The sequence below is a fragment of the Emys orbicularis genome, chromosome 16 (genome assembly GCF_028017835.1).
Source record: "Emys orbicularis isolate rEmyOrb1 chromosome 16, rEmyOrb1.hap1, whole genome shotgun sequence".
Lineage (NCBI taxonomy): Eukaryota > Metazoa > Chordata > Testudines > Emydidae > Emys > Emys orbicularis.
The window spans coordinates 11,283,745-11,306,497 of NC_088698.1; the positions used below are offsets into that span (position 1 = coordinate 11,283,745).

At 42.6% G+C, this 22,753-nt stretch overlaps 2 protein-coding genes across 2 annotated transcripts; one reads left to right on the plus strand and one right to left on the minus strand.

Annotated features, from left to right (window-relative positions):
- Positions 1–3,651: 3,651 nt before the first annotated feature.
- DYNLL1 (dynein light chain LC8-type 1) lies at positions 3,652–8,375 on the plus strand. Its single transcript, XM_065417803.1, has 3 exons — positions 3,652–3,759; positions 5,170–5,307; positions 8,046–8,375. Exons 2-3 carry the CDS (start codon positions 5,176–5,178, stop codon positions 8,181–8,183), a joined length of 270 nt encoding a protein of 89 aa, XP_065273875.1. The 5' UTR covers positions 3,652–3,759; positions 5,170–5,175; the 3' UTR covers positions 8,184–8,375.
- A 1,609-nt stretch (positions 8,376–9,984) lies between these two features.
- On the minus strand, positions 9,985–22,053 carry COQ5 (coenzyme Q5, methyltransferase). Its single transcript, XM_065417891.1, has 7 exons — positions 21,885–22,053; positions 20,415–20,564; positions 17,388–17,612; positions 13,050–13,156; positions 11,946–12,034; positions 11,590–11,701; positions 9,985–10,699 (listed from the first exon to the last, which is right to left on the minus strand). Exons 1-7 carry the CDS (start codon positions 22,051–22,053, stop codon positions 10,598–10,600), a joined length of 954 nt encoding a protein of 317 aa, XP_065273963.1. The 3' UTR covers positions 9,985–10,597.
- Positions 22,054–22,753: the final 700 nt, after the last annotated feature.

The following is a 22,753-nucleotide window of genomic DNA, read 5'->3' on the forward strand; positions in this document are numbered from 1 at the left end:
TATAGACATGCCCTTGGTTTTCTTTTCAGTTTCAATGCCATAAAATTTAATGGTCTACCATTGTCTTTCCCTAGGTTGTACAATGTCTGGAGCTTGCAGTTAGTTTTATGTAAGCAATTCTCTAGGGAGGTGACCCTCCCTGACTGATTATTTCACAGCCTGTTGTGAGGTGATGCCATGGTTGCATCCTAGTTACAATTACAATGTTGTACACATATATACATGCATCCAATCATAACTATAACCTCTCTATATATCTCCTAATGACCATCAAGTTCAGGACAATTCAAGCTTTCATAAAAGACTTTACTTGGCATATATATTTCTACACAATAACATTGTGTACAACCAGTTGATTCAAATGCTTATTCTTTGGGATTCAAATCCACTGTTCTCTGCTGAGGGTGTCTGCAGCCTGATTGTCACAAGCAGCAATAATTTAAAAAAATCAAGATATAACAAATGGAAAAATGTGAAAGCTGATGGTAAGGACAACAAATTAACAGTTAGGAAATGCAGACAATTAATAAGGCAGACTAAAGGTGTAAATGAAAAACCAATGGCCACTAGGATTAAGGACAATAAGAAGAAATTATTTAAATATATCAGGAACAAATTAAATCCCAATAATGGCATATATCCAACGGCATATAGATAAGCATGGTAAAAGCGTCAATTGTGATATAGAAAAACATGAGTATTCAATAAATATTTCTGTTCTATATTTAGAAAAAAGCAGGATGATGTATTAATATCTTCCAATGATAATTAAATACTTTCTATTCCATCAGTAACTAGGGAGGATGTTAAACAGCAATTATTACAGTTAAATATTTTTATGTCTGCTTGACCAGATAACTTGCACCCAAGAGTATTAAAATAATTGACTGAGGAGCATTCTGAAACACTGTTGTTGATTTTTAACAAATCTTGAGACACTGAAGTTCCAGAGGACTAGAAAAAAAACTAAAGTAATCTCAGTATTTAAAAGGGGTTAACACATTGACCCAGGTAATAGGCTGGTTAGCCTGACATCAATCCCAGGCAAAATCATGGAAAGGCTGATTTGGGACCCAATCAGTAAAGAATTAAAGGACATAGAATTTTTATCAAAAATAGTCCTTTGTCAAACAAACTTGTTATAATTTTAATGTAGATTACAAATTTGGTTGATAAAGATAACTGTTCACATAATAGACTTCTGTAAGGCCTTTGACTTAGTCCTGTATGACATTCTAATAATAAAAAATAGCACTATACAAAATCAAGGTAGCCCATATTAAAAGGGTTAAAATTGGTTAATATAAAGATTGCAAAAAAGCAATTGTAAATGAAGAATTGTAATCCAGTGTGAGTATTTCTAGTGGGGTCCTGCAGTAATTTGTTCTATGCCCAAAGATATTCAATGTCTTTATCAATCATTTAGAAGAATACATAACATCATTCCTGGTGAAATTTGAGGATGACACACAAATTGGTGCAGTGGTAAATAATGATACAGACAGGTCACTTATATAGGTTGATTTAAATTTCTTGGTAAGGTGAGTTCATTTGAACAACATGCATTTTAATAAAATCTAATACAAGATCATACATCTAGGAACAAAAAATGTAGGTCACAACTGCAAAATGGAGAACTGTATCCTAGAATGCAGTGACAATGGAAAGGGTTTAGGAGTCATGGTAGATAACCAACTGAACATGAGCTCCCAGTGTGACGCTGTGGCTCAGAGGGCGAATGGTACCTTTGGATGTATAATCAAGAGAAGATCAAGTATGACTAGGAAGGTAGTATTATATCTGTACACAGCTTTAGTGAGACCATTACTGGAATACTGAGTCCAAGTCTGGTGCTTACATGTAAAAAAAATGTGCTGAAAAATTGGAAAGGGTAGAGAAAAGAGATGCAATTATTTGAGGTCTGGAAAACATGCCTTATAGTGATAGACTTAAGCTTGATCTATTTTGTTTACCAAAGAGAAGGTTAAGAGATGACTTGGTCCCAGGCTACAAATACCGACTTGGGGAAAGGATTTCTGATAGTAGATGGCTCTTTATCACAAAAACACATGAGTTTAAATGGTTGGAAGCTGAAATTAGACAAACTGAGATTAGAAATAAGGTGCAAATAGGTAGCACTGAGGGTAATTAACCATTGGAACAACTTACTGAGGAATACGGTGGATTCTCCATAGCTTGAAGGCTTTACATCAGGATTGGATATCTTTCTACAAAGATATGCTATAGTTCAAACAGATGTTATGGTCTTGATGCAGAGATTACTGGATGAGTTTCTTTAGCCTATATTATGCCCGAGGTCAGACTAAATGATCATAATGCCTCTTTCTGCTCTTATCTCCTGCATTTGTTTCAAGCTGCAGTCACACTGTTTTCACACTGAGTCAACTTGTCTGATAGTTATTAGAAATTAATATCTGATCCTTGGTCTTCCATTGTATCTCCAAGGCAACTTAATACATATGTGGTATGCTAATTAATTCATACTAACACAGACATGCCAACTGTACATGAATCTTACCCAGATTCCTGTTCCAAGAAATAAATTAATCGCCTCATATCCAGTGGGTAACAATACAAAGTGAGTTGAGAAACTGAGTTACACATATTTTTTCATAACAATATTACAGAAATTCCTCACATTTGGTTCTGGGTATTTTCTCATTCTTTAAGCTCCCACAGGGATTTCAGCAGATGCCATTATCCACCTTCAGATCGGAGAATAAGGTAAAGCTTAAAAGCATTCCATGGTCTATTCTTGTCTACTACCTATTGAGCTTCATTCCTGCAGCAAATTCAGTTCTCATTCTCTAGTGACTTCTGGAGGAAGGTAACTGGTCCCTGAACCCTGTTACACTGTTGGGTCTGTCCAAAAGAGTCAGATCTGATTCCCACCACAATTGCACAAGATGATGATCCAAGGCACAGAGTCCCTGCAGCATCTGTTTCCATTCCTGCTCTTTGTTTATCTTGTCTACTTTGTCTCTAAGCTCTTTGGGCCAGGGACTCTTTCTCACTTTGCGAGTGCACAATTTCAGATGGGGTCTCTAGGTGCTCCTAAACATAAATACCACTCTTAATCAGTGGCACCTTTTTTCCAAGGAAGGGGCCACAACCCTGGACGCCTGTTCCTGGGAAGATGGAGCACCACATGCCAGTCTCCGGGGGAGGCTTCTGTATTCCCGGGCCCTTGTATCCCTGCGGGGATTTGAGCCTAGCCCTCGCCATGCCTCTGAGAATGGGGCGTGGGGGGGGAATCCTGACCTCCTACGGTCTCCATAGCCCCGTCAATGGGAGCCGCCCTCATCGCTGCTCCTGGGTGGGATCTCCCATCCCTTTTATCGCGCTACGGGAGGGATCCTTGAACCCTGGTGGCTCCGCAGGCTCCTCACTCCCGGGCGCAGGCCTCGAGCTTGGGCCCCAGCGGCACGCATCCTGTCGCTATGGGAACAGACGCCAGCGCGATGCATGCCGGGCTGAAACAAAACGCAACAGTAAGAAGCTGCGGTAAGCGGTAGATGTCGGCCAATGACGTGCGCCTGAGATTGTTGCAGAGGCCAATGATTGGTGCACGCGGGCGTGTCTTAGTCAGAAGGGGCGTGGCTAGCAGTATTAGGCTACGGGGGTGGCGCCGCGCGGTTTCAGTCACATCGGAGAGCTGGCTGCGCGAGCGCTGGTTGAGAAGCTGCCTGCCCGCCCCATCCATCCCTTCCCTCCGCGCTCGGAGCCGCCCAGCACACGGTGAGTTCCCGACCGGGGCAGGACCCTAGAGCCGGTCAGAGGGCGCTGGGAGAGGTGGGGCCGCACGGCCCTCGAGGAGGGAGAAGGCAGCGGCCTCTGGTCATCCCGCCGGCGGAGGGAGAAGGCGCGGATAAGAGGAGGGCGCCCCGGGGGCGTGGGTTCTTGTGAGCCCTGGCGGGGGGGGGGGGGGAAGCCATTGGGCAGGGGGGAGGGTGCTGTGAGTCTGTGTGTATAAAGGGGTGGGCGGCGGAAGTACCGATTGGGCGAGGGAACCCGGGGTGGTCGTGGGGGGGGGAACTAGTAAGGGGGGGAGGGTGCCCTGACTGGGTGGGGGTGGGGAAGGTGACGGGGGGGGTGCCCTGGGTGGGTGGGGGTGGTGACCGGGAGGGGGGGGGGAGAAGACCACCGATTGGGCAAGAGGGGGTGCCGATGGAAGTATTCTGGCTGCTTCGGTGCTTTAACCCCCCCGCCCCCAAGACTAAGATTTGTCTGGCAAAATGAGAATGAGGACGCATGGCAGGACTGTCAATGGGCACTCCCAAAGAGCCAGCATATCTGGGAATGCTACTCAATAGCTTATCTGTGCCAGGGAAATTACATAGAAATTTCTAGCATCTCTATCTTCACAAAGTATTCCAAGCTCTGAATTTAATTTCTTGAAACTGTATAGTAGTATTTTAAACTACTCAGGGTCTCTATTTGCACTCAAATTATGATTAAGGGCTACTAGGAGGAGTCCACCCCATGACGGTACTGGCTATACCAGGGGTTCTCAAACAGAGGGTTGGAACCCCTCAGGGGGTCACGAGGTTATTACATGGAGGGTCACGAGTTGTCAGCTTCCACACCAAACCCCGCTTTGCCTCCAGTATATATAATTGTGTTAAATATATGTGTTTTTAATTTATAAGGGTGGTTGCACTCAGAGGCTTGCTATGTGAAAGGGGGGTTCCCAGTACAAAAGTTTGAGAACCACTGGGCTATACAGACTATCAGTTTAAACTGATAAGCTTTAGTTTAGCTGAAAAGCCAAAAGGTGATTCTACAGATTCTCTCTCAGGAAAGAGATCATGATCAGTGAAACTGAAAATGCTCCTAACTATGCTTTCAAACCAGTTACTTCAGCTGAAACAGAGGGAGGAAAGTACTACAGCTGAAAAATTACATCCAGTTTACTTCACTGTCTGTATAACGTATGTCACTGGCTGTAGAGCTGACGTCCGCATGCTTTGAGGAGATGTGTTTTGCATTAAGGCTTGGCCAATGTTCTTAAGCTAGTAGATAGTGACCATAAAAATCATGCATTGTACAAGACCAAGCCTATTAAACAGACTGTCTGTGGGAGTTTTGGGTGGTGGATGCTCCTACGGCCATGTCAAATTATTTTGTGTGCGCGTGCGTGCTCCCTAGGTAACCATGTGTGATCGAAAGGCTGTGATCAAGAATGCGGATATGTCTGAAGAGATGCAGCAAGATTCAGTGGAGTGTGCCACTCAGGCCCTGGAAAAATATAACATTGAGAAGGATATTGCAGCTCATATAAAGAAGGTAAATCCCTTTTGTAATAGCTTTTTCCCTCTATTGCTGGATATGCACGTTTTAGAACCTAGTATGACAGGAGTACTGTCAGAAGGGAACTCTAGAAGAAAAGATGCTTTACTAGGTGCTCAGATCAACTGAAGTTGTATACAAAGGCCTTCATTTGCAAACTAATTTTGTTGTTGTGTATGACAGATCTTCACAAAAATTATACAACTGTTCTTGGGTTTGGTAACTTTTTTCTTTCCTTTGGTTATTTTTTTCATATCCTAGCCATATGCTTGTTCTAACAGCAGGGGAGCTGTTGGGAGAAGCTGCATGTGGATGTTGCCATCTGAACCCAGTTGGGGGAGAGGAAACTATAGTTTACCATTTTTCGTACTTCTGCAGTTTGCTGCATTGGCAGTGCTAATGGAAGACGCTGGCCTGCCATAAGAGTGGGAAGGTTGAATTGAATTGAGACTACGTAGAGTGGAACAGACTTATAAGCAGCAATCATTGACAACGTATAAAACCTAATGTCAGTCAAGTGCTCTCTAAACTGTCTTTTGAGTTCAGCTTATTGCTAGCAATTTCCAGTGAGAATAGCAAACTTACTTAAAAAAACCCACTCCTGCTTGAGATGTAGAAACAAGTATAGATTTTCTTCTCTATAGGGAATGCACCACTTAAAAATCACTGAAGCAGAAACATCGGTTTAATTTACTACAAAACAATTCTATAGCTCATTGTCAAACTTCAGTATAACTTCCCAATAGCAGTGGAGAGGGAGGGGATGTGATGACAGACACATTGGAAATAGAAACAGTTAGCCAAGAGGCTTAATATAATAATCAAATACAAAACAGCTGCATAGCTTTGCTTGGCCCAAAGCTCTAAATTTCAGGACTGCTGGGCATGGATTTGTATAAAGCACTTTTTAACAAGTCTGACTTCTTGTGGTCGTCACGTTGGCTAGCAAAACTTGGAGTCAGACTAAAGTGTCTAACTGTAAAATACTACTCATTTGTGAATAAATTTGGTCTATTAAATGAAGTGAGGGCTTTTCTTTTAAGAATAGAGTATGGGGGCTTATGCTCTGATCTTTCCCTCTGTGGATCAACTCACTATCTTCACTTATGATCTTATGAACTAGGATGATGCAAACTAGCATAATGGACTCACTGGAATGCCTCCTGAGCACTTTGCACTTCCATTGTGTGTGCCTGTTTGTGAGATCCCGTGTCACTCCTCCTCCATTCCCATTCCCTCTACTGCTTGACTTTCAAAATTCTTTTTGCAGATCACTAGCAAGGGCTTTGCCCTGTTGCTGGTTGAGAAACCATAGCTTGAAAGCTATTGTGCTAAAGATCTACTAGGATGTGCTAGATTCTCGGATGGAAGGAGAGAATGCTTGCACCTAGTAAACTAGCTTGATTTCTGCAAGACTTGGCAGGTGGGCAGTTGTAACATTAACCAGAGTACAATCTGGACTGATGGACGACTCTGTCCCCTCAATTCCCTAACCTGGGGTGCCTTTTGTAAACTCTGCTTTGCTGTGAGAGCAACCACTCCTGATCTGCTCTCTATCAGCCTCCACCATGTAAATCACTCCCAGCCATACCATCTGAGTGCTATAGGTATACACTGCAGGACAACACCAGCAAACTCCCAGTCCCAGAAATGTGTGTTGTGTACTGCCCAGCACCCTCCTGGACGATACAAACTTGTATCAAGTCTGTCATTTTATTAATAGAAAATGATATGCACAAATCTTGTTATCCCAAATGGAGTTTCCCAAATACTTCAGTCCAAACACACTGGTTTAGATAAAACAAATAATGTATTAAGTGACAAATATAAGTCAGGATTGGTTACATGGAAATAAAAGGTAAAACACAACTACACCTAACTTAAGCAAAGGTCTCTCTCACCACAAGTTCCAGCAGTCTTCCTGGCTGAACCTCTGTCAGGATTTCCAGCCCCCAGTCCAGTGCTGCTTCCTTTGTTCTTCAGGGGTTGATGCTGTGGGTAGAGAGTGATGATTTGGGATGTCTGCCTTCTTCTTACAGCCTTTTCTCTTGTGCAGGTGTCATCACCAGCTGATATAAGGTTTCTGGCCACCACCTACTACCTTACCAAAATATAGATTTCTTCTTTCTCTGCCCCCCCCCTCCCCCCTCGAAGAGTGGCCACTTAATCAGGTCTGTGGTCTATTTGACACCTGGCTGAGGCATTGGCTAACCTTTTATCTCTTGGGAACTTGTTTGTGACTGCCTTCCAGAACATGTCTTTGGTAATATCGTATGGTGAAATTTTCTTTTACAGTCTTGCCACATCTTTTACCAGGACAATAATCAGGAAATCATGAGTTTTCAAATTATACCTTACATAGTATGCTTTGTACAAAATTTAACAGCCTTGTGAAAGGGGTGAATATAAGGGTATAGACTATCACAGCAGTAAGATACTACCTGTACTCCTGCAGCTACCTAGTAAGACAGTGACTTCTGGTGTCTCATGATATAATAGCCAGCAATTGGGCAATAAAGGAAAGTCAGCGATTCCACCTCTCCCTTATCAAAGCTGTGGTCTTTGTGCAGAGCAAAGGAGATGCTGTTCTTACCCCGCCACACGCCTCAGTGTTTGAACACTTAATATAAAGATGTAGGTGAGAATATGGCAGTTCAAAAAATCTGCAACTTTTGTGTGTCTAAGAAAGGCAGTTCTGCTGTAGTAATATTGTGCATTTTGTTTTTTTCTTCCAGGAGTTTGACAAGAAGTACAACCCCACTTGGCACTGCATTGTGGGAAGGAACTTTGGCAGCTATGTGACTCATGAGACTAAGCACTTCATCTATTTCTACCTAGGCCAAGTTGCTATTCTCCTCTTCAAATCTGGTTAGAGCACAGACTGTGCCATCCAAACTTGCATCCGGTTCCAGGACTGCACACTAACTCCAAATACAGACTGAAATCTTAAGCCTTCCCTGGGGAACACACTTTGCTCTTCAAGCCTTTTGTTGTGGTGGTAATGGACAGGGACTCCTCTGTACCAGTTTGTTTTCATTGTTGCTATAAAAAATAGCAAAAAAGTCTTTCTTGTATTTATTTTCTTTCCAAAAACCTGCTTCCCTTTTTAATAAAACTGTTGGATATACTCAACCTTTAAGAGTTTATTCTAATAGTTTTATAGCCATCTATCCCACTGAGCCCTATATTGATTCTGGTAGTAAGTTCTAAATTTGTACTAAGCTCCATGAAAACAAGTGAGAGGTATTTCATAAAGTGAGTGTATTTTCTCTAACCCAAAACTTGAGCTAAAGCTGTTAATATAGAAAAGTTCACTGCTGGAATGATGTTAGTGAGGAGGACAAGTAGTTCTTAATGTTTAAGCACTTCCCTGTGGCTGGCACTAGCTTTGAACTGGTATCTATATCCTTTCAAATGCTGAGTGTAAAGCCCCAGCTTCAGTGCAAAGACTCCTTAGCCATCATGTTTCTGCTGCTCTAAACTAGAAAGTTACAGCAACTTTTGGAGAAGGTATGCCAGCCTCATTAGGTACTAAGGCAGGAAAAGGGGCAGACAGCGTAGTGCTTTCAGCTGCTAATATCTCTGCTTTGGTTTAAAAGCCTTGATACAGCAGGGAGAGTTGCTACCTCCCCCTTTGAAGTAGCACTTAGAAAGCCTCTTAATAGCTGAGTTGTACTGATGCTCTTCTGCATTAGAAGTAATGTTCAATTACCTTCTACTTCCATGTTTAACACTTAAGCAAGATTCATAACTGTAGAACAATTAATCACTCAATACTTGTTTGAAAACCTTTATTTTTGGAGGTGGAAGAGTAAAATCTCTACTTACCTGTGGCTCTGATCTAGATTCCCGTTGAGGTAGTTTAGAATTCAGGACATTGTCTGTCAAATGATTAGATTAAGTGTCCTGCTGTAGCATGAACCACTTAAAGTAGTGAATTAGGTGGTAGTCCTACAATAAATGATGCACCAAGAGCTGATTAATGTGATTCCTCTAAGGGCATATGAAGTCACATTGCATCCAAGCTTCTTTAATAGATATTTTATACTACTACAGTGATTGTTTACTAGTTTGCAAGCTACCAGCAGGTTACAATAACTTCTATGTATCAAGCCTGCTTATTATGATTTTTTTCTATCAACTATGCATTCTGAGCTAGACAAGGCTGGGGTTATTTTTCCCCTCTGGTACTTACCACATTTCAGTCCTACACTCATTCTGGTATAGAAACACAAATTACAGATTACTAAACCTCCAGGCAGCTAGTAAGAACTGAATTAAACTACTCACTTTAAACTTTAGTAAACAAACTACCAGAATACAGCTCAAATAAGGGGTAAGTAAAGATGGGATAAGATTTTTAATACAATATTTCTAGCTTTTCCATATTCATTACTGCAGAAGTTTCCTTGGATCCAGCTAACTTGTCAGCCTTAACAGGATACAGAGGTAAACTAGTGGAAGATTTCTTCAAAGACATGGTGCAAGGTGATGGGTAGGGTATTTCACAATTACAGCACTGTTTCACAACAATATAGTTAAAACGAGGACAGTGAACAGATTCTTTCAGAGCTTTATCCCCATCACTGAGGAAATACATTAACAGTAACTTACTACTTCTGCAGACAGTCTTCAGAAATCAGTGATATTTTCCACACAAGTGAAAGACTGATATATAAAATTTAATAAGATCTTTAAAATAAATACACAAAACCCTACATGTCACACACATTTGTAATTTTAGGTGTTGCCTACATTTCCATACCCACCTTGAACTAGAGTCATTACTTCAATACAATATAGGGTGATACCTTGTTTGAAGGCTAGTTGGTCCATGTCTACCTTCAATCCGTTCTATTACTGGTGTATGGAGTATATGCTGTCAAGCTTAGATAAGTCTTAAGTGTGATTTTTGCCATATCCTCACACTGTACTTTAGAAGATAAATATATGTACTAACCAAGTTCAATACAAAAGTCACGGTCTGTGAGGTTTTGGGAAAGTGGTAATCAGTTGAGAGTAAGCACATGCCAGGCATCAAGGAATCACTTTACCCATACTTACATAAATACCTAATTGGCAGAGGGATTCCAGGTCCTGGTCTGGTTGTAAGAACATAATTTCAACTTTTCAGAAACCCAAAATCTGAAGCTTTAGATTCTGCAGAGACACCAGGTCTTCCCCTCCCCTCAGTCTGTCTTGGCAGTGAAGTTTTTGGAGTTGCAAAGCTTTTAGCTTCCTCAGGGGAAATACCCTTTATCCTTCAAGAGCTTGCAAAGTAGGAGGGTCACAGTTTGAAACCTGAGTGAATGGCTACAATGCCTGATGTTAGATTTCGATATTCCACCTTCAGAAAACCTGCCTCTTCAACCATTGCCTTGAATTCTTCCTGAAATATAGTAATAAAGAACATAAGAATAGCCATACTAGGTCAGACTAATGCTCCATCTAGCCCAGTATCTTGTCTTCTGACAGTGGCTGGGGCCAGGTGCTTTGGAAGGAATGAACAGAACACAGCAATTATTGGGTGATCCATCCCCTGTCATCCAGTCCCAGCTTCTGGCAGGGACACCTAGAGCAGTGGTCTCCAAACTTTGATTGCGCATTCCTATCAGTAAAAGTTTTTTGAGCACACAGCCCCTGCTGTGCAAAAAAAAACTCCCCCCACCCGAACTGCTGAAGCAAGGGAAAAAAAAAAAAAAAAAAAAGCCACTTGGACTCCCGCCTGGCGAAGCAAAAATAAAACAACAACAATGCTCCTCCTGCCACGCACCCCCAAGGATCCTCTTGCACACCCCACTTTGGAGACCACTGACCTAGAGCATAGAGTTGCATACCTAACCATCTTGGCTAATAGTTATTGCTGGACATAGCCTCCATAAACTTAATTATTTTTTGAACCCAGTTATAATTTTGGTATTTACAACATCCCCAGCAACAAGTTCCAAAGGTTGACTGCATTGTATGAAGTACTTTCTTATGTTTGTTTTAAACCTGCTGCCTATTAATTTTGTTGAGTGAGCCCTGGTTCTTGTATTATGTGAAGGGGCAAACAACACTTCCTGATTTACTTTCTCCACACCATTCATAATTGTGTAGACCTCTCTCATATCCCCTTTAGTCATCTGGGGGGGGGGGGAGGAGAAGAGGGGTAATTGTGCAATTAGCAGAAGTAAACTAGCATATGCCTTCTTAGAGGCCTAGTCTCTTAACCCATAACCCAGCTGACCCCGTGGTGACAATCTGTACACTAAATGTTCAAGCAGAGCACCTTGTTACCTGGGCTGGAAAGCGTCGGATGCTTTCCACAAGGTACTGGTAGGACTTCCAATCTCCAGCAATAATCTCACCCAGAACAGGGATAACCTGGAAACTGTACAAGTCATAGAGCCTGCCCAAAGAGACGAAGCGCAGATTAACATGCAGACACCAAAATAAAATCTCCTAGGACTAACTTTTTCCTAAAGAGGAATTAGTCTCTGTATATCACCTTTGCTGTGGACTTCTACAGAGTTAAGTGTGTGATAGTGTTTCAAGGGCTTAGGACTCTTTCACGTGTTTTTGTCCCAGCTCAAGAAAAACCCTCGTGTGAGATTAAAAATAAAGAGAAAAGAAAAAAATTGACGTATTCCAACCTGGAAATAAGGGGGTTGTTGACTTGACTAAATTCCAGACACAGAAATCTCCCTCCTGGTTTCAGCACACGATATGCCTCCTGAAGTGCCTGAGAGAGATCAAAAGTGGATGAACACACTGTAGGAAAGCACCCTCCCTATTATCTCATGAGGATGTGAAACATGGATGCTCCACACCTCCTTGGCTTGGGCACAGTCCAAGCAGAAGAAAGACTCTGTTCTGGTTAAAGTCACCAAAGTGTCCTGGGATTTTCATAGGGAACTTAAAATATTTAGACTTGGACAATACCACCTATCCACTGTGGGTCTAAAACTGTAAGTATGCTTTAAATTAGGTAACATTCTCACATAAATCCCTTTCTGTCAGGCTAAACTCAACCCACTCAGGTCAGAGAGGCTCAATATGGCTGCACATTATTATATTTTTAAATTATATCTGTTGCTTTCAGGAAGAGATTGGCCTACTTTAGGATAGTATTAAACATTAGGTATTGCAGCCTACTAGCAAGTATCCAAAGATTCATAATAAGTTTTCAAGCTACATCCACCTTCTTCCTGAAGATGGGAGATAACACTACAAAACCAAAGCAAAAAGAAGCAGACATGCAGAAAGTCTTTCATCAGTTGTGTAAACAAGTAATTACACTTTAAGGGATTCAAAGCACATCTCAGCACATGGAACATTACATGCAAATTACCAGTTTGATCAAAAATATCTTCTCAGGCAGAACAGTTATAAACAATCAATCTCAAAATACCAGGTCCCAATTAGAATCGGTGACATTACTTGCTAGAGTGCTTACAAATATTTTCTAATTTTTAAGTAAGGACTACTTAGAGCTTCCCAGAAAAATGTATGCAAGTATTTATACCATGCTTATCTCCATGGTAAAAATCTGAACCCTATGATGCCCCTAGAAGGGCAGGATATTTATTAACCTCAATTTCTTTTAAATTCAACCAAACTGTAGGGCTATATCCCATTTTCTTTTACACGTGAGAAGTTGAAACAGAGGTTCCCTCAAACAGGAGTGTTTCTTCTTTTCTTGGTGCCCAGAAAGCCCAGGAGACCTGTATATCCCAAGACATGTTGCCCCTGCTTACCTGGTCAATATGAGTTACATTCCGTATTCCAAAGGCAATTGTGTAAACATCAAACTTGTTGTCATTGAAGGGCAGCTCTTCAGCATTCCCAACCACCCAGGACAAGCCTTAAAAAAACAACAACAAAAACTCACATATATACTAGGAGCTGTTCATCCCAGAAAACTTTCAGAAAGACTAGATCTTCTCTCTGTTTTGGCAAAGGTAATACATATATAATAGGGCTGTCAAGCGATTAAAAAAATTAATCGCAATTAATTGCTCTGTTAAACATTAATAGAATACTATTTTAATGACTATTTTGGATGTTTTCCACATTTTCATATATATTGATTTCAATGACCACACAGAATACAAAGTGTACAGTGCTCACTTTATATTTATTTTTGATTACAAGTGTTTGCACTGTAAAAAAAACAATAGTATTTTTCAATTAACCTAATACAAGCACTGTAATGCAATCCATTTGTAAGTTCAACTTTCATGATAAAGGTAGAGTTATGTAAAAAAATAACTGCATTCAAAAATAAAATAAATGTAAAACTTTAGAGCCAACAAGTCCACTCAGTCCTACTTCTTGTTCAGCCAATCGCTCAGACAAACAAGTTTGCAGGAGATAATGCTGCCCGCTTGTTTACAGTGTCACCTATAAGTGAGAATAGGTGTTTGCATTGCACTGTTGTAGCCAGCGTTGCAAAATATTTATGTGCCAGATGCACTAAAGATTCATATGTCCCTTCATGCTTCAACCACCATTCCAGAGGACATGCGTCCATGCTGATGACGGGTTCTGCTAGATAACGATCCATAGCAGTGCAGACCGACGCATGTTTATTTTCATCGTCTGAGTCAGATGCCACCAGCAGAAGGTTGATTTTTGTTTTTGGTGGTTCGGGTTCTGTAATTTCTGCTTCGGAGTGTTCCTCTTTTAAGACTTCTAAAAGCATGCGCCACACCCCATCCCGATCAGATTTTGTAAGGCACTTCAGATTCTTAAATCTTGGGTCGAGTGCTGTAGCTATCTTTAGAAATCTCACATTGGTACCTTTTTTGCGTTTTGTCAAATCTGCAGTGAAACTGTTCTTAAAACGAACAATGTGCTGGGTCATCATCCAAGACTGCTATAACATAAAATATATGGCAGAATGCAGGTAAAACACAGAGCAGGAGACATTTCTCCCACAAGGAGTTCAGTCATTAATTTAATTAACGCATTATTTTTTTAACGAGTGTCATCAGGATGGAAGCATGTCCTCTGGAATGGTGGCCAAAGCATGAAAGGGCATACGAATGTTTAGCATATCTGGCACATCAGTGCTGGCTAAAAAAGTGCCATGCGAACATCTGTTCTCACTTTCAGGTGACATTGTAAATAAGAAGCGGGCAGCATTATCTCCCGTAAACGTAAACAAACTTGTTTCTCTTAGTGATTGGCTGAACAAGAAGTAGGACATAGTGAACTTGTAGGTTCTAAAGTTTTACACTGTTTTGTTTTTGAGTGCAGTTATGTAACAAAACAAAACAAAAAATCTACATTTGTAAGTTGCACTTTCAGGATAAAGAGATTGCATTATGGTACTTGTATGAGATAAATTGAAAAATACTATTTCTTTTTTATCATTTTACAGTGCAAGTATTTGTAATAAAAATAATATAAGGTAAGTACTGCACACTTTATATTCTGTGTTTTAATTGAAATCATTATACACCTCTACCCCGATATAACGCGACCCGATATAACACCAATTCGGATATAACGCGGTAAAGCAGTGCTCCGGGGGGGCAGGGCTGCGCACTCTGGCGGATCAAAGCAAGTTCGATAACGCAGTTTCACCTATAACGCGGTAAGATTTTTTGGCTCCCAAGGACAGCGTTATATCGGGGTAGAGGTGTATTTGAAAATGTAGAAAAACATCCAGAATATATAATAAATTTCAATTGGTATTCTATTGTTTACCAGTGTGATTAAAACTGCGATTAATCGCGATTAATTTTTTTGAGTTAATTGCGTGAGTTAACTGCAATTAATCAGCAGCCCTAATATATAATTTTTAAATCATACTGTGATTCTTCTTTTTGCTAGGGAGGACACCTCAAGTTCATACCTGCTACCCTTCAAGGTCCTGCATCATGGCAATTCCCCATCTTCCTCCTCCCCACTGGAGCTAGGCATGCTGTACCCACAGTACTTCAGATTGGGGGAATAAGATGGAACCTACATCTTTAGCATGGCAGAAGAGAGCAACAGCTATTTGGCTGCCCCTATATGTTTTAGTGTAAGGATTCCCTTCTGCAACATTCTCACTATTACAATCACTCTTGGGGATAGTTTTTGCAATGAGTTGTACACAGCCCACAAAACACTGAAAATGTACTCATCTGTATTGATGTCAGAATGAGCTTCGTGACAGAAGGTAAATTGTGGTCATGAATCCTATAGGACTATAGAAGGAAGAATCATAGGGTGGAATTAAATAATCTTGGAGTCATATACATTTTTAAAAAATAGATTAATACTGGTAGGAGCAAATGTCCTGTTCCATCCACAGGTGGGAGTTCCCAAGCTTTATATGGATTTTATGAAATGCAGACATTTCATAAAAAGTTGCCCCAAAACAATATTTCTTTGTTTGAACACACTGGTTATTGTCTCTATTTATCAGCACTGGAGAGTAACAAAAGATTATTATAGTAACAAAGAAGATGATGGGCTACAACTTAAGAGGCCAGACAAGCCAGTGTTTGACCTTTGAGCTCTGCCTTCTGGAAGAAGGCATGAAGTCAGGGGGTAAGGGAGAAGACTCAAGAAGCTGGAACTGATATGAGAGAACAGGCATTTGAAAGCAAAATGATCTTATCTAGTTTCTAAGTCACACACTAGCGTAGATGACCAAGTTACTTCTACGAGAAATCATCAGCTTACTTAAGCAACTACTAAGGCGAGGGTGAGGGGTGGGGCAGGAAATCACAGACATTATTAAAGTCATTCAGTGTTGCATCAACACAATACAAAATGATCCCTCTACAGGATTCCTTTACATCATTTTACCTACGTTTAGCACATTTTCTTCTCCAGCTTAAAAAAGGAGAAACGTTAATTATCTTTTGGTGCTCACCAATATGTGCAAATTCTTTTGAATAAGCCTGGGGAAAAAAATAATTTTTACCTTGCTGATTTTTTCTCTGCTTGAGAAACATTGATCTGTTTTCCCAACAGTTATTTCTCTCCGCACTACTTGCACCAATGCGGTAATCAGGAATGCAGGGAGAGCTGGGTGTAGTAATTGGTTTGGGGTATGTAACACTAAAAATTTTAACTGCTCCCCCAAAAGTTCATCAAGAGGAAATGAGGGAGTTGAAATTCTGTTCACATTTTCAATCAAGTTTTAAAAGTTTCAAAAAGGTACTTCAAATGTTGAGACTGACTGTATCTTCCAGTTACTGTTGATAAATCTTTAGTTTAATTTGAAACAAGGGCTGGTACTAAACAGTGTTTTTAAAGCCAATTTAAAACAGTCTTACATAAAATATACCACATTTAAATACATATAGTAAATCTTATTTAAGGAATGTTTCTGTAATTAAAGTGGGAGAGGGCAAACAACTATTCTACAAATACTGTGCATAAAGCACAATTTATTACTTACTTCTTAAATTAATCCCGATTGAAAGGACCAACGTGGTCCCCAAAAGGATATCTAGAGATCACTGAATTACCCCATTGACCTGCAAACTAAATATTTAATACGATTCAGATTCCAAAAGCACTATAACCTATTCTCTGTGGGAGGTATTATCTCTATATAGGGTTGTTGGGGTTTTTTGGACTCATGACATTTTTATTTGCTGCTTTGATTTTTAAAGTATTGCTTATGAGATCTGGGGTGTAGTCAGATTTTTAGGGCCAAACTATCCCGTTTCATACCTATGCAGCTTGACTAAATTCAGTGGAATTGCACTGGCGTAACAGAGCAGTATTTCGCTCACTGGCTGATTTTGAAGGAGAATCAAACACTGGGCTTCAGATTAATCCTCAGACTCATATTTTCAAAGGGATACAAGTATTAAACAGACTCACTGTGCCTCTATAGAGAGTATAACTCATAGTTGCAGAATTGTCATGACAATTAGCCAGCTCATGTACATCATCTTACTTACCCACTCTTTCCATACTGTTGAGGATAAAGAACCTACACCTGATATTTGCCCATCAGAAAAGTTAGTGCTCCAGGCAAATAAGCAAGTAGAACTTTGGACTAATGCTACATAAGGATTTTTTTAATCTAAGTTTCTATCACTCCGAGACCTACGACAGAAGTGATATAATGTAGGACTTACCTTCAGAGTAGCCAAGATGTTGTGCTTTCTGCTTTCCAACCTTTAGCATTTCCTTATTAATGTCACAGACCACCACTTGGGAACCTCCTGGCAATTTAAGTTCCTCTTCCTGGTAACTCTTAGAGATTTCCTGCCATGATAAATTCTGATGGGATTTCAGTTTCTGTTTGATCTGGTGCTCCCACTGGGAACGAACATAATTGATAAACCGAAAGGCGATGTCACCTGTATTAGTTTTGAAAGGGAGATGCAAAATGTGGAATATTTTCTGATATTATAAAAATTAAATATTCAACAGGAAGTTAGGACTTTTAATATTTAGGTAAACTGGAACTAACATGCTCCCTAGCTTTATTTTTTTTAGATGAAACATTAACAAGTCAGTTTCCCCCATTACTGTTAGTTGAAACAGTTTTTCTAGAAGTGTAAGGGGTGGCTGGTGGATCCCTAGAAGGACTAGATAGCTAGCTGGTGATGCAGGTGCCTGGCCGGGCTCTGGAGTCTTGCTGCCCTGCATGGGCCTATGCTCCTCTCTGGACTTTCCCTTTCCCATACAGGATGTCGGGGAATGCCCTCTCCTGGTGTGCTTCCCCTGCTTCTTAGCAGGTACTGGGGATTGGGACTGGTGCCAAGAGGCCAGTGGCGGTGGCGCACTTCGTACCCATGCTGCTGTGCTCGCTGCAGAGTCTGATCTCGGGGGCTCGGAGAATGGCGCGAGGGCCAACTCCATGAGGAGCGCTTATGTCCTGCTACTTTTTAGTCCTTGGCTGGAAGCTCTTCCAAATGTGACACTTATCACTAATGTGGGCTTCTCCCAAACACCTCAAGCAGCTTTGATAAGGGTCGTTGATCCGCACAGGCTTTTTACAGCAATCACAAGGCTTGAAGCCCAGGTCAGGGCATGCCTCGCCCCTGGGCTAAGTCCTAGAGGGGACTATCTAACTTATCTACAATACTATTTGCTAGTCATTAAGGGAACAAAGAAACTACTTATCTAGAACTATTTACACCATGTGATAGTGGGGGGGGGGGGGGGGGAAAGGTAAAGAAAACGCTTCCAGCACCGTCACTGGCAGTAAGAAGGAACTGAGGGAGGGGGCCAGTGGCGCCCTTATATTGGCAAATATGTACGCCACTCCTGGGGGCACCAGAGCCGATCCTTATGGATACCACTGAGGGAAAAACTTCCCACACTGGTGCATGTGGTGAGCACACACCCCTAACATGGAATGGACATGAGCAACACATCTCAAAGAACAGCAGTTACGAAAGGTAAGTAACCGTTTTTTCTATAAGTGTAATACTTTGCACTTCTAGAGCAGCTTTATCCAAGGATCTCAAGTGCTTCAAAACATTAGAAAACTAAGGGTATGTCTTCAATACCAACATTAAAGTGCTGCTGCAGCAGCGCTTTAACATGGCTGTGTAGTTGTGCTCTCCCAGTGCTGTAAAAAAGCCATCCCCATGAAGGGAGTAGCTCCCTGCGCTGGTGTACTGTCTACACTGCCACTTTACAGCGCTGAAACTTAAATCGCTCAGGGGTGTGTTTTTTCACACCCCTGAGCGAGAAAGTTTCAGCACTGTAAAGTGGCAGTGTCGACAAGGCCTAAGGCCTTGGCTACACTTGCAGCTGTACAGCGCTGTAAGTTAAACCTGTCTTCGTACAGCTGAGTAGGGAAAGCGCTGCAGTCTGTCCACACTGACAGCTGCCAGCGCACTATCTTGGCCACATTTGCAGCGGCATTGGGAGCGGTGCATTCTGGGCAGCTATCCCAGCATTCAAGTGGCTACAATGTGCTTTTCAAAAGGGGTGGGTGGGGTGGAGTGTGACAGGGAGCGCGGGGGGGAGGAGGGAGAGAGAGTGGGTTTTTGGAGTGCCAGACACTGTCAGCACCCTGCCTTGCAAGTTCTGACCTCCCTCCCTCCTCCACCCCTCTCTCACTCACTGAAAGCAAAGAGCAGCTGTTCGTTTTTTTCCTCACAGACCAGATAAGCAGCCGCTCGGAAACGGACACCCCCCGACGCACCGCTTCTCTCTTCAAGCGAACATTAGCTGTGGGCTTCCAAAGGGAGCCGCCCTGCCTGCCTCTACTCATTCACAGCAAACAGTAGCTGTGTTTGTTTTTTTGATAAGCAGCTCCAGGAGCCTCCGAGTTCACAACAAAACAGAGCGGCAGGCATCACAACAAAACAAGGAGAGGAACAAGAGAGGAAGCTTCACTTAAAAGGATTATGGGGAGTTTCCAGAGGTCAATCACTGCGTAATAAGGTTACTCCCCGTTTAAACTGGAGCACCAGCATCTCAGCCACTCCGCAACAGCTGTTATTCCTCTCGGGGAATTGGAGTATCTGCAGCACTGTAGCCACGGAGATACAGCGCTGTAAGTGCCCTGCCAGTGTGGACGGGGAGTGAGTTACAGCGCTGGGGGAGGCTTTATTGCGCTGTAACTCTCAAGTGTAGCCAAGGCCTAAGACTCAACCCTGCCCCTTGAAGAGTAGAAGTTATCTTCATTCTTCAGATAGGGAAACTGAGGGACAGAGCAGTTAATTACTTGCTTAAGGTCATAGTGTGTGTGTGGCAGAACAAAGAATACAACCCAGTATTCCCAACTTCAGGCCCCTTATTTAGCCACCAGACCAGTGGTCCCCGAACTTTTTATGTTGTGTCCCCGCTTACCCGTAATGTAATCTGTTCGCGCCCCCTAGAGGACTGAAGCTGCGGCTGGGAGCCAAAGCTGGGACTGGGGCCAGGGCAGAGCCGGGCTGGGTGGTGCTCCCTCCCTGCTAAGCCCCCCCCCAAATGTTCCTCCACGCCTCCATAGGGGGCATGCCCCACAGTACTACACAGCGTTCTCTAGAAAATCATGTAAATGTTGTACTAAGTGCAGCTATGATTTCTATTGTCTATATTGTACTTATTTTCCATTTTCATCTATAGGTAGATGAATTTCTGCTCTCCATTAAGGAATCATTACTCCAGCAAATAGTATTCCTTAATAGTAGTACTAGAAATAAAATGGAGTGTACCTGTCCCTCCAGCAACATCTAACAGCTGAGTTCCTGGGTAAGGGTTCATTTGATGCAGCAGGATATCTTTCCAGAGCCGATGAACCCCCAGACTCATTGAATCATTCATTATATCATACTTCTTGGCCACACTTTCAAATACATGGTAAACTGAAATAAAATTACATTATAATGCAATACATGTCACTTTGAGGTAGCAAGGGGTTGCATGCCACTTAAGTTCACTTCTGTGTATTCACTGTCCTCTTCCTACGTCTATACTAACACATGGCCCCGTAAAGTCTCAGGCAAGAATCCTATTTTTTTTAATCTCATTAGATTATCATACTTCACAAAGTTTATATTTTGTTACATGCATTTACTTTCAACACATTCCTACATTTCACCACATTCCCAATCTAGAAAACACCATGTGAACGAAGTGCAATTTGTTTGAAAAGTTATTTATAGATGGATTACCTGAAAGCATTCAGGTAAGCATCAATTTGCTAGGAAATTTTCATCCCTCAGTCAGCTCTCTCAGACAGCTAATCCTTGAGCTACAGAACGCACCCATTTATTATAGGTTTAAATGAGCTATTATTCGTATTAGGGTAGCTCTAACAAGTTCCAACCAAGATCAGAGATCTGTTGTGCAAGGCAGTGTTCAGGTACAGAGCAAAAAACACTCCCTAGCACAAAGGGCTCTCATTATAAATGACCGGACACAGGGAGAAGAAAGAATATATGGAGAGATTTCAGAGTAGCAGCCGTGTTAGTCTGTATCCGCAAAAATAACAGGAGTACTTGTGGCACCTTAGAGACTAACAAATTTATTAGAGCATAAGCTTTCGTGGGCTACAACCCACTTCTTCGGATGCATATAGAGTGAAACATATATTGAGGAGATATATATACACACATACAGAGAGCATGAACAGGTGGGAGTTGTCTTACCAAGTCTGAGAGGCCAATTAAGTAAGAGAAAAAAAACTTTTGAAGTGATTATCTTGATTATCACTTCAAAAAAATTTTTCCTCTTACTTAATTGGCCTCTCAGACTTGGTAAGACAACTCCCACCTGTTCATGCTCTCTGTATGTGTGTATATATATCTCCTCAATATATGTTTCACTCTATATGCATCCGAAGAAGTGGGTTGTAGCCCACGAAAGCTTATGCTCTAATAAATTTGTTAGTCTCTAAGGTGCCACAAGTACTCCTGTTATTTATATGGAGAGAGCAAGTGACTTGCCTGGGAGGAGGGGGGTGTTTCACCAGGAGATCAGCGACACAGCTGGAAACAGAACCCAGGTCTCCTCGGTCCATTTTGTTTCACAATAACTGGACCGCACTGCCTCGTACACTACACCAGTCATTGGGGTATTTAACGGTCCAGCAGTCTCTTCCCATCTCCCCCTCCCCAGAGTCTCCCCATTCTCCAGCTAGATCCCCGTCCCAGTCGCCCCGCCTTGCTCCTACCCCCGCTCACCTTTCTCCCCTTTCTCCGTATCCGACACATTCTGGAACCCGAAGTGCGTCTCCCCCTCCGCGACAAGGCACCGCGCCCCACTGAAGAGCCCCCGACCTATAGACAGCAACTTCCCGTGGCGGCGGCTGTGCAGAGCCCTACAGGCAACCGCGCCAATGGAGGCCGCCATCTTTAGTAGCAGCGTGAACTTTGCACTCACAGAACGCGTCTGCGAATCACGTGACTCTTCACGCCCCGCCAATGGGAAGCCCGCCTGGAGAGGAGTAAATAAAGCGCGTGATTCTTATTGGCCCGACGGCAGGGAGGGCGGGTTTTACTATGTAACCACCACCCTGAAGCTGGGACCGCGGAACGTGCTGCTGGGGGCCGAGGCTCGGGGTTACCGAAGGAACAGGGGCCTAGTATCTCTGGTGCTAGTGGCTCGTTCGCCTCCTACCCAGAGAAATGGGCTTTGCAGCGCGACCCCGGATTTACCGCCCCTCGCGTCTGCCTCGTGACCCCGCACCGCGACCCCAAACCCACCGCCTTTCGCGTCTCTCTCGCCCTCCGCCCAGCTCCGCACCGCAACCCCCGATCTACCGCTTCGCGTCTGCCCCGTGACCCCAAACCCACCGCCTTTCGCCTCTCCCTCATCCTCCTAGCTCCGCACCGCAACTCCCGATCTACCGCTTCACGTCTGCCCCGTGACCCCAAACCCACCGCCTTTCGCGTCTCTCTCTCCCTCATCCTCCCAGCTCCACACCGCAACCCCCGATCTACCGCTTCACGTCTGCCCGTGACCCCAAACCCACCGCCTTTCGCGTCTCTCTCTCCCTCATCCTCCCAGCTCCACACCGCAACCCCCGATCTACCGCTTCGCGTCTGCCCCA

Excerpts from the sequence above, each read along its gene's own strand:
- COQ5 (XM_065417891.1), bottom strand. The coding sequence starts at position 22,053 with ATGGCGGCCTCCATTGGCGCGGTTGCCTGTAGGGCTCTGCACAGCCGC. Across the intron at positions 20,565-21,884 it reads TACGGAGAAAGGGGAGAAAG|TTTACCATGTATTTGAAAGT; the intron begins GTGAGCGGGGGT and ends ATTTTATTTCAG. Across the intron at positions 12,035-13,049 it reads ATGTAACTCATATTGACCAG|GCACTTCAGGAGGCATATCG; the intron begins GTAAGCAGGGGC and ends GATCTCTCTCAG.
- DYNLL1 (XM_065417803.1), top strand. The coding sequence starts at position 5,176 with ATGTGTGATCGAAAGGCTGTGATCAAGAATGCGGATATGTCTGAAGAG. Across the intron at positions 5,308-8,045 it reads TTGCAGCTCATATAAAGAAG|GAGTTTGACAAGAAGTACAA; the intron begins GTAAATCCCTTT and ends TTTTTCTTCCAG.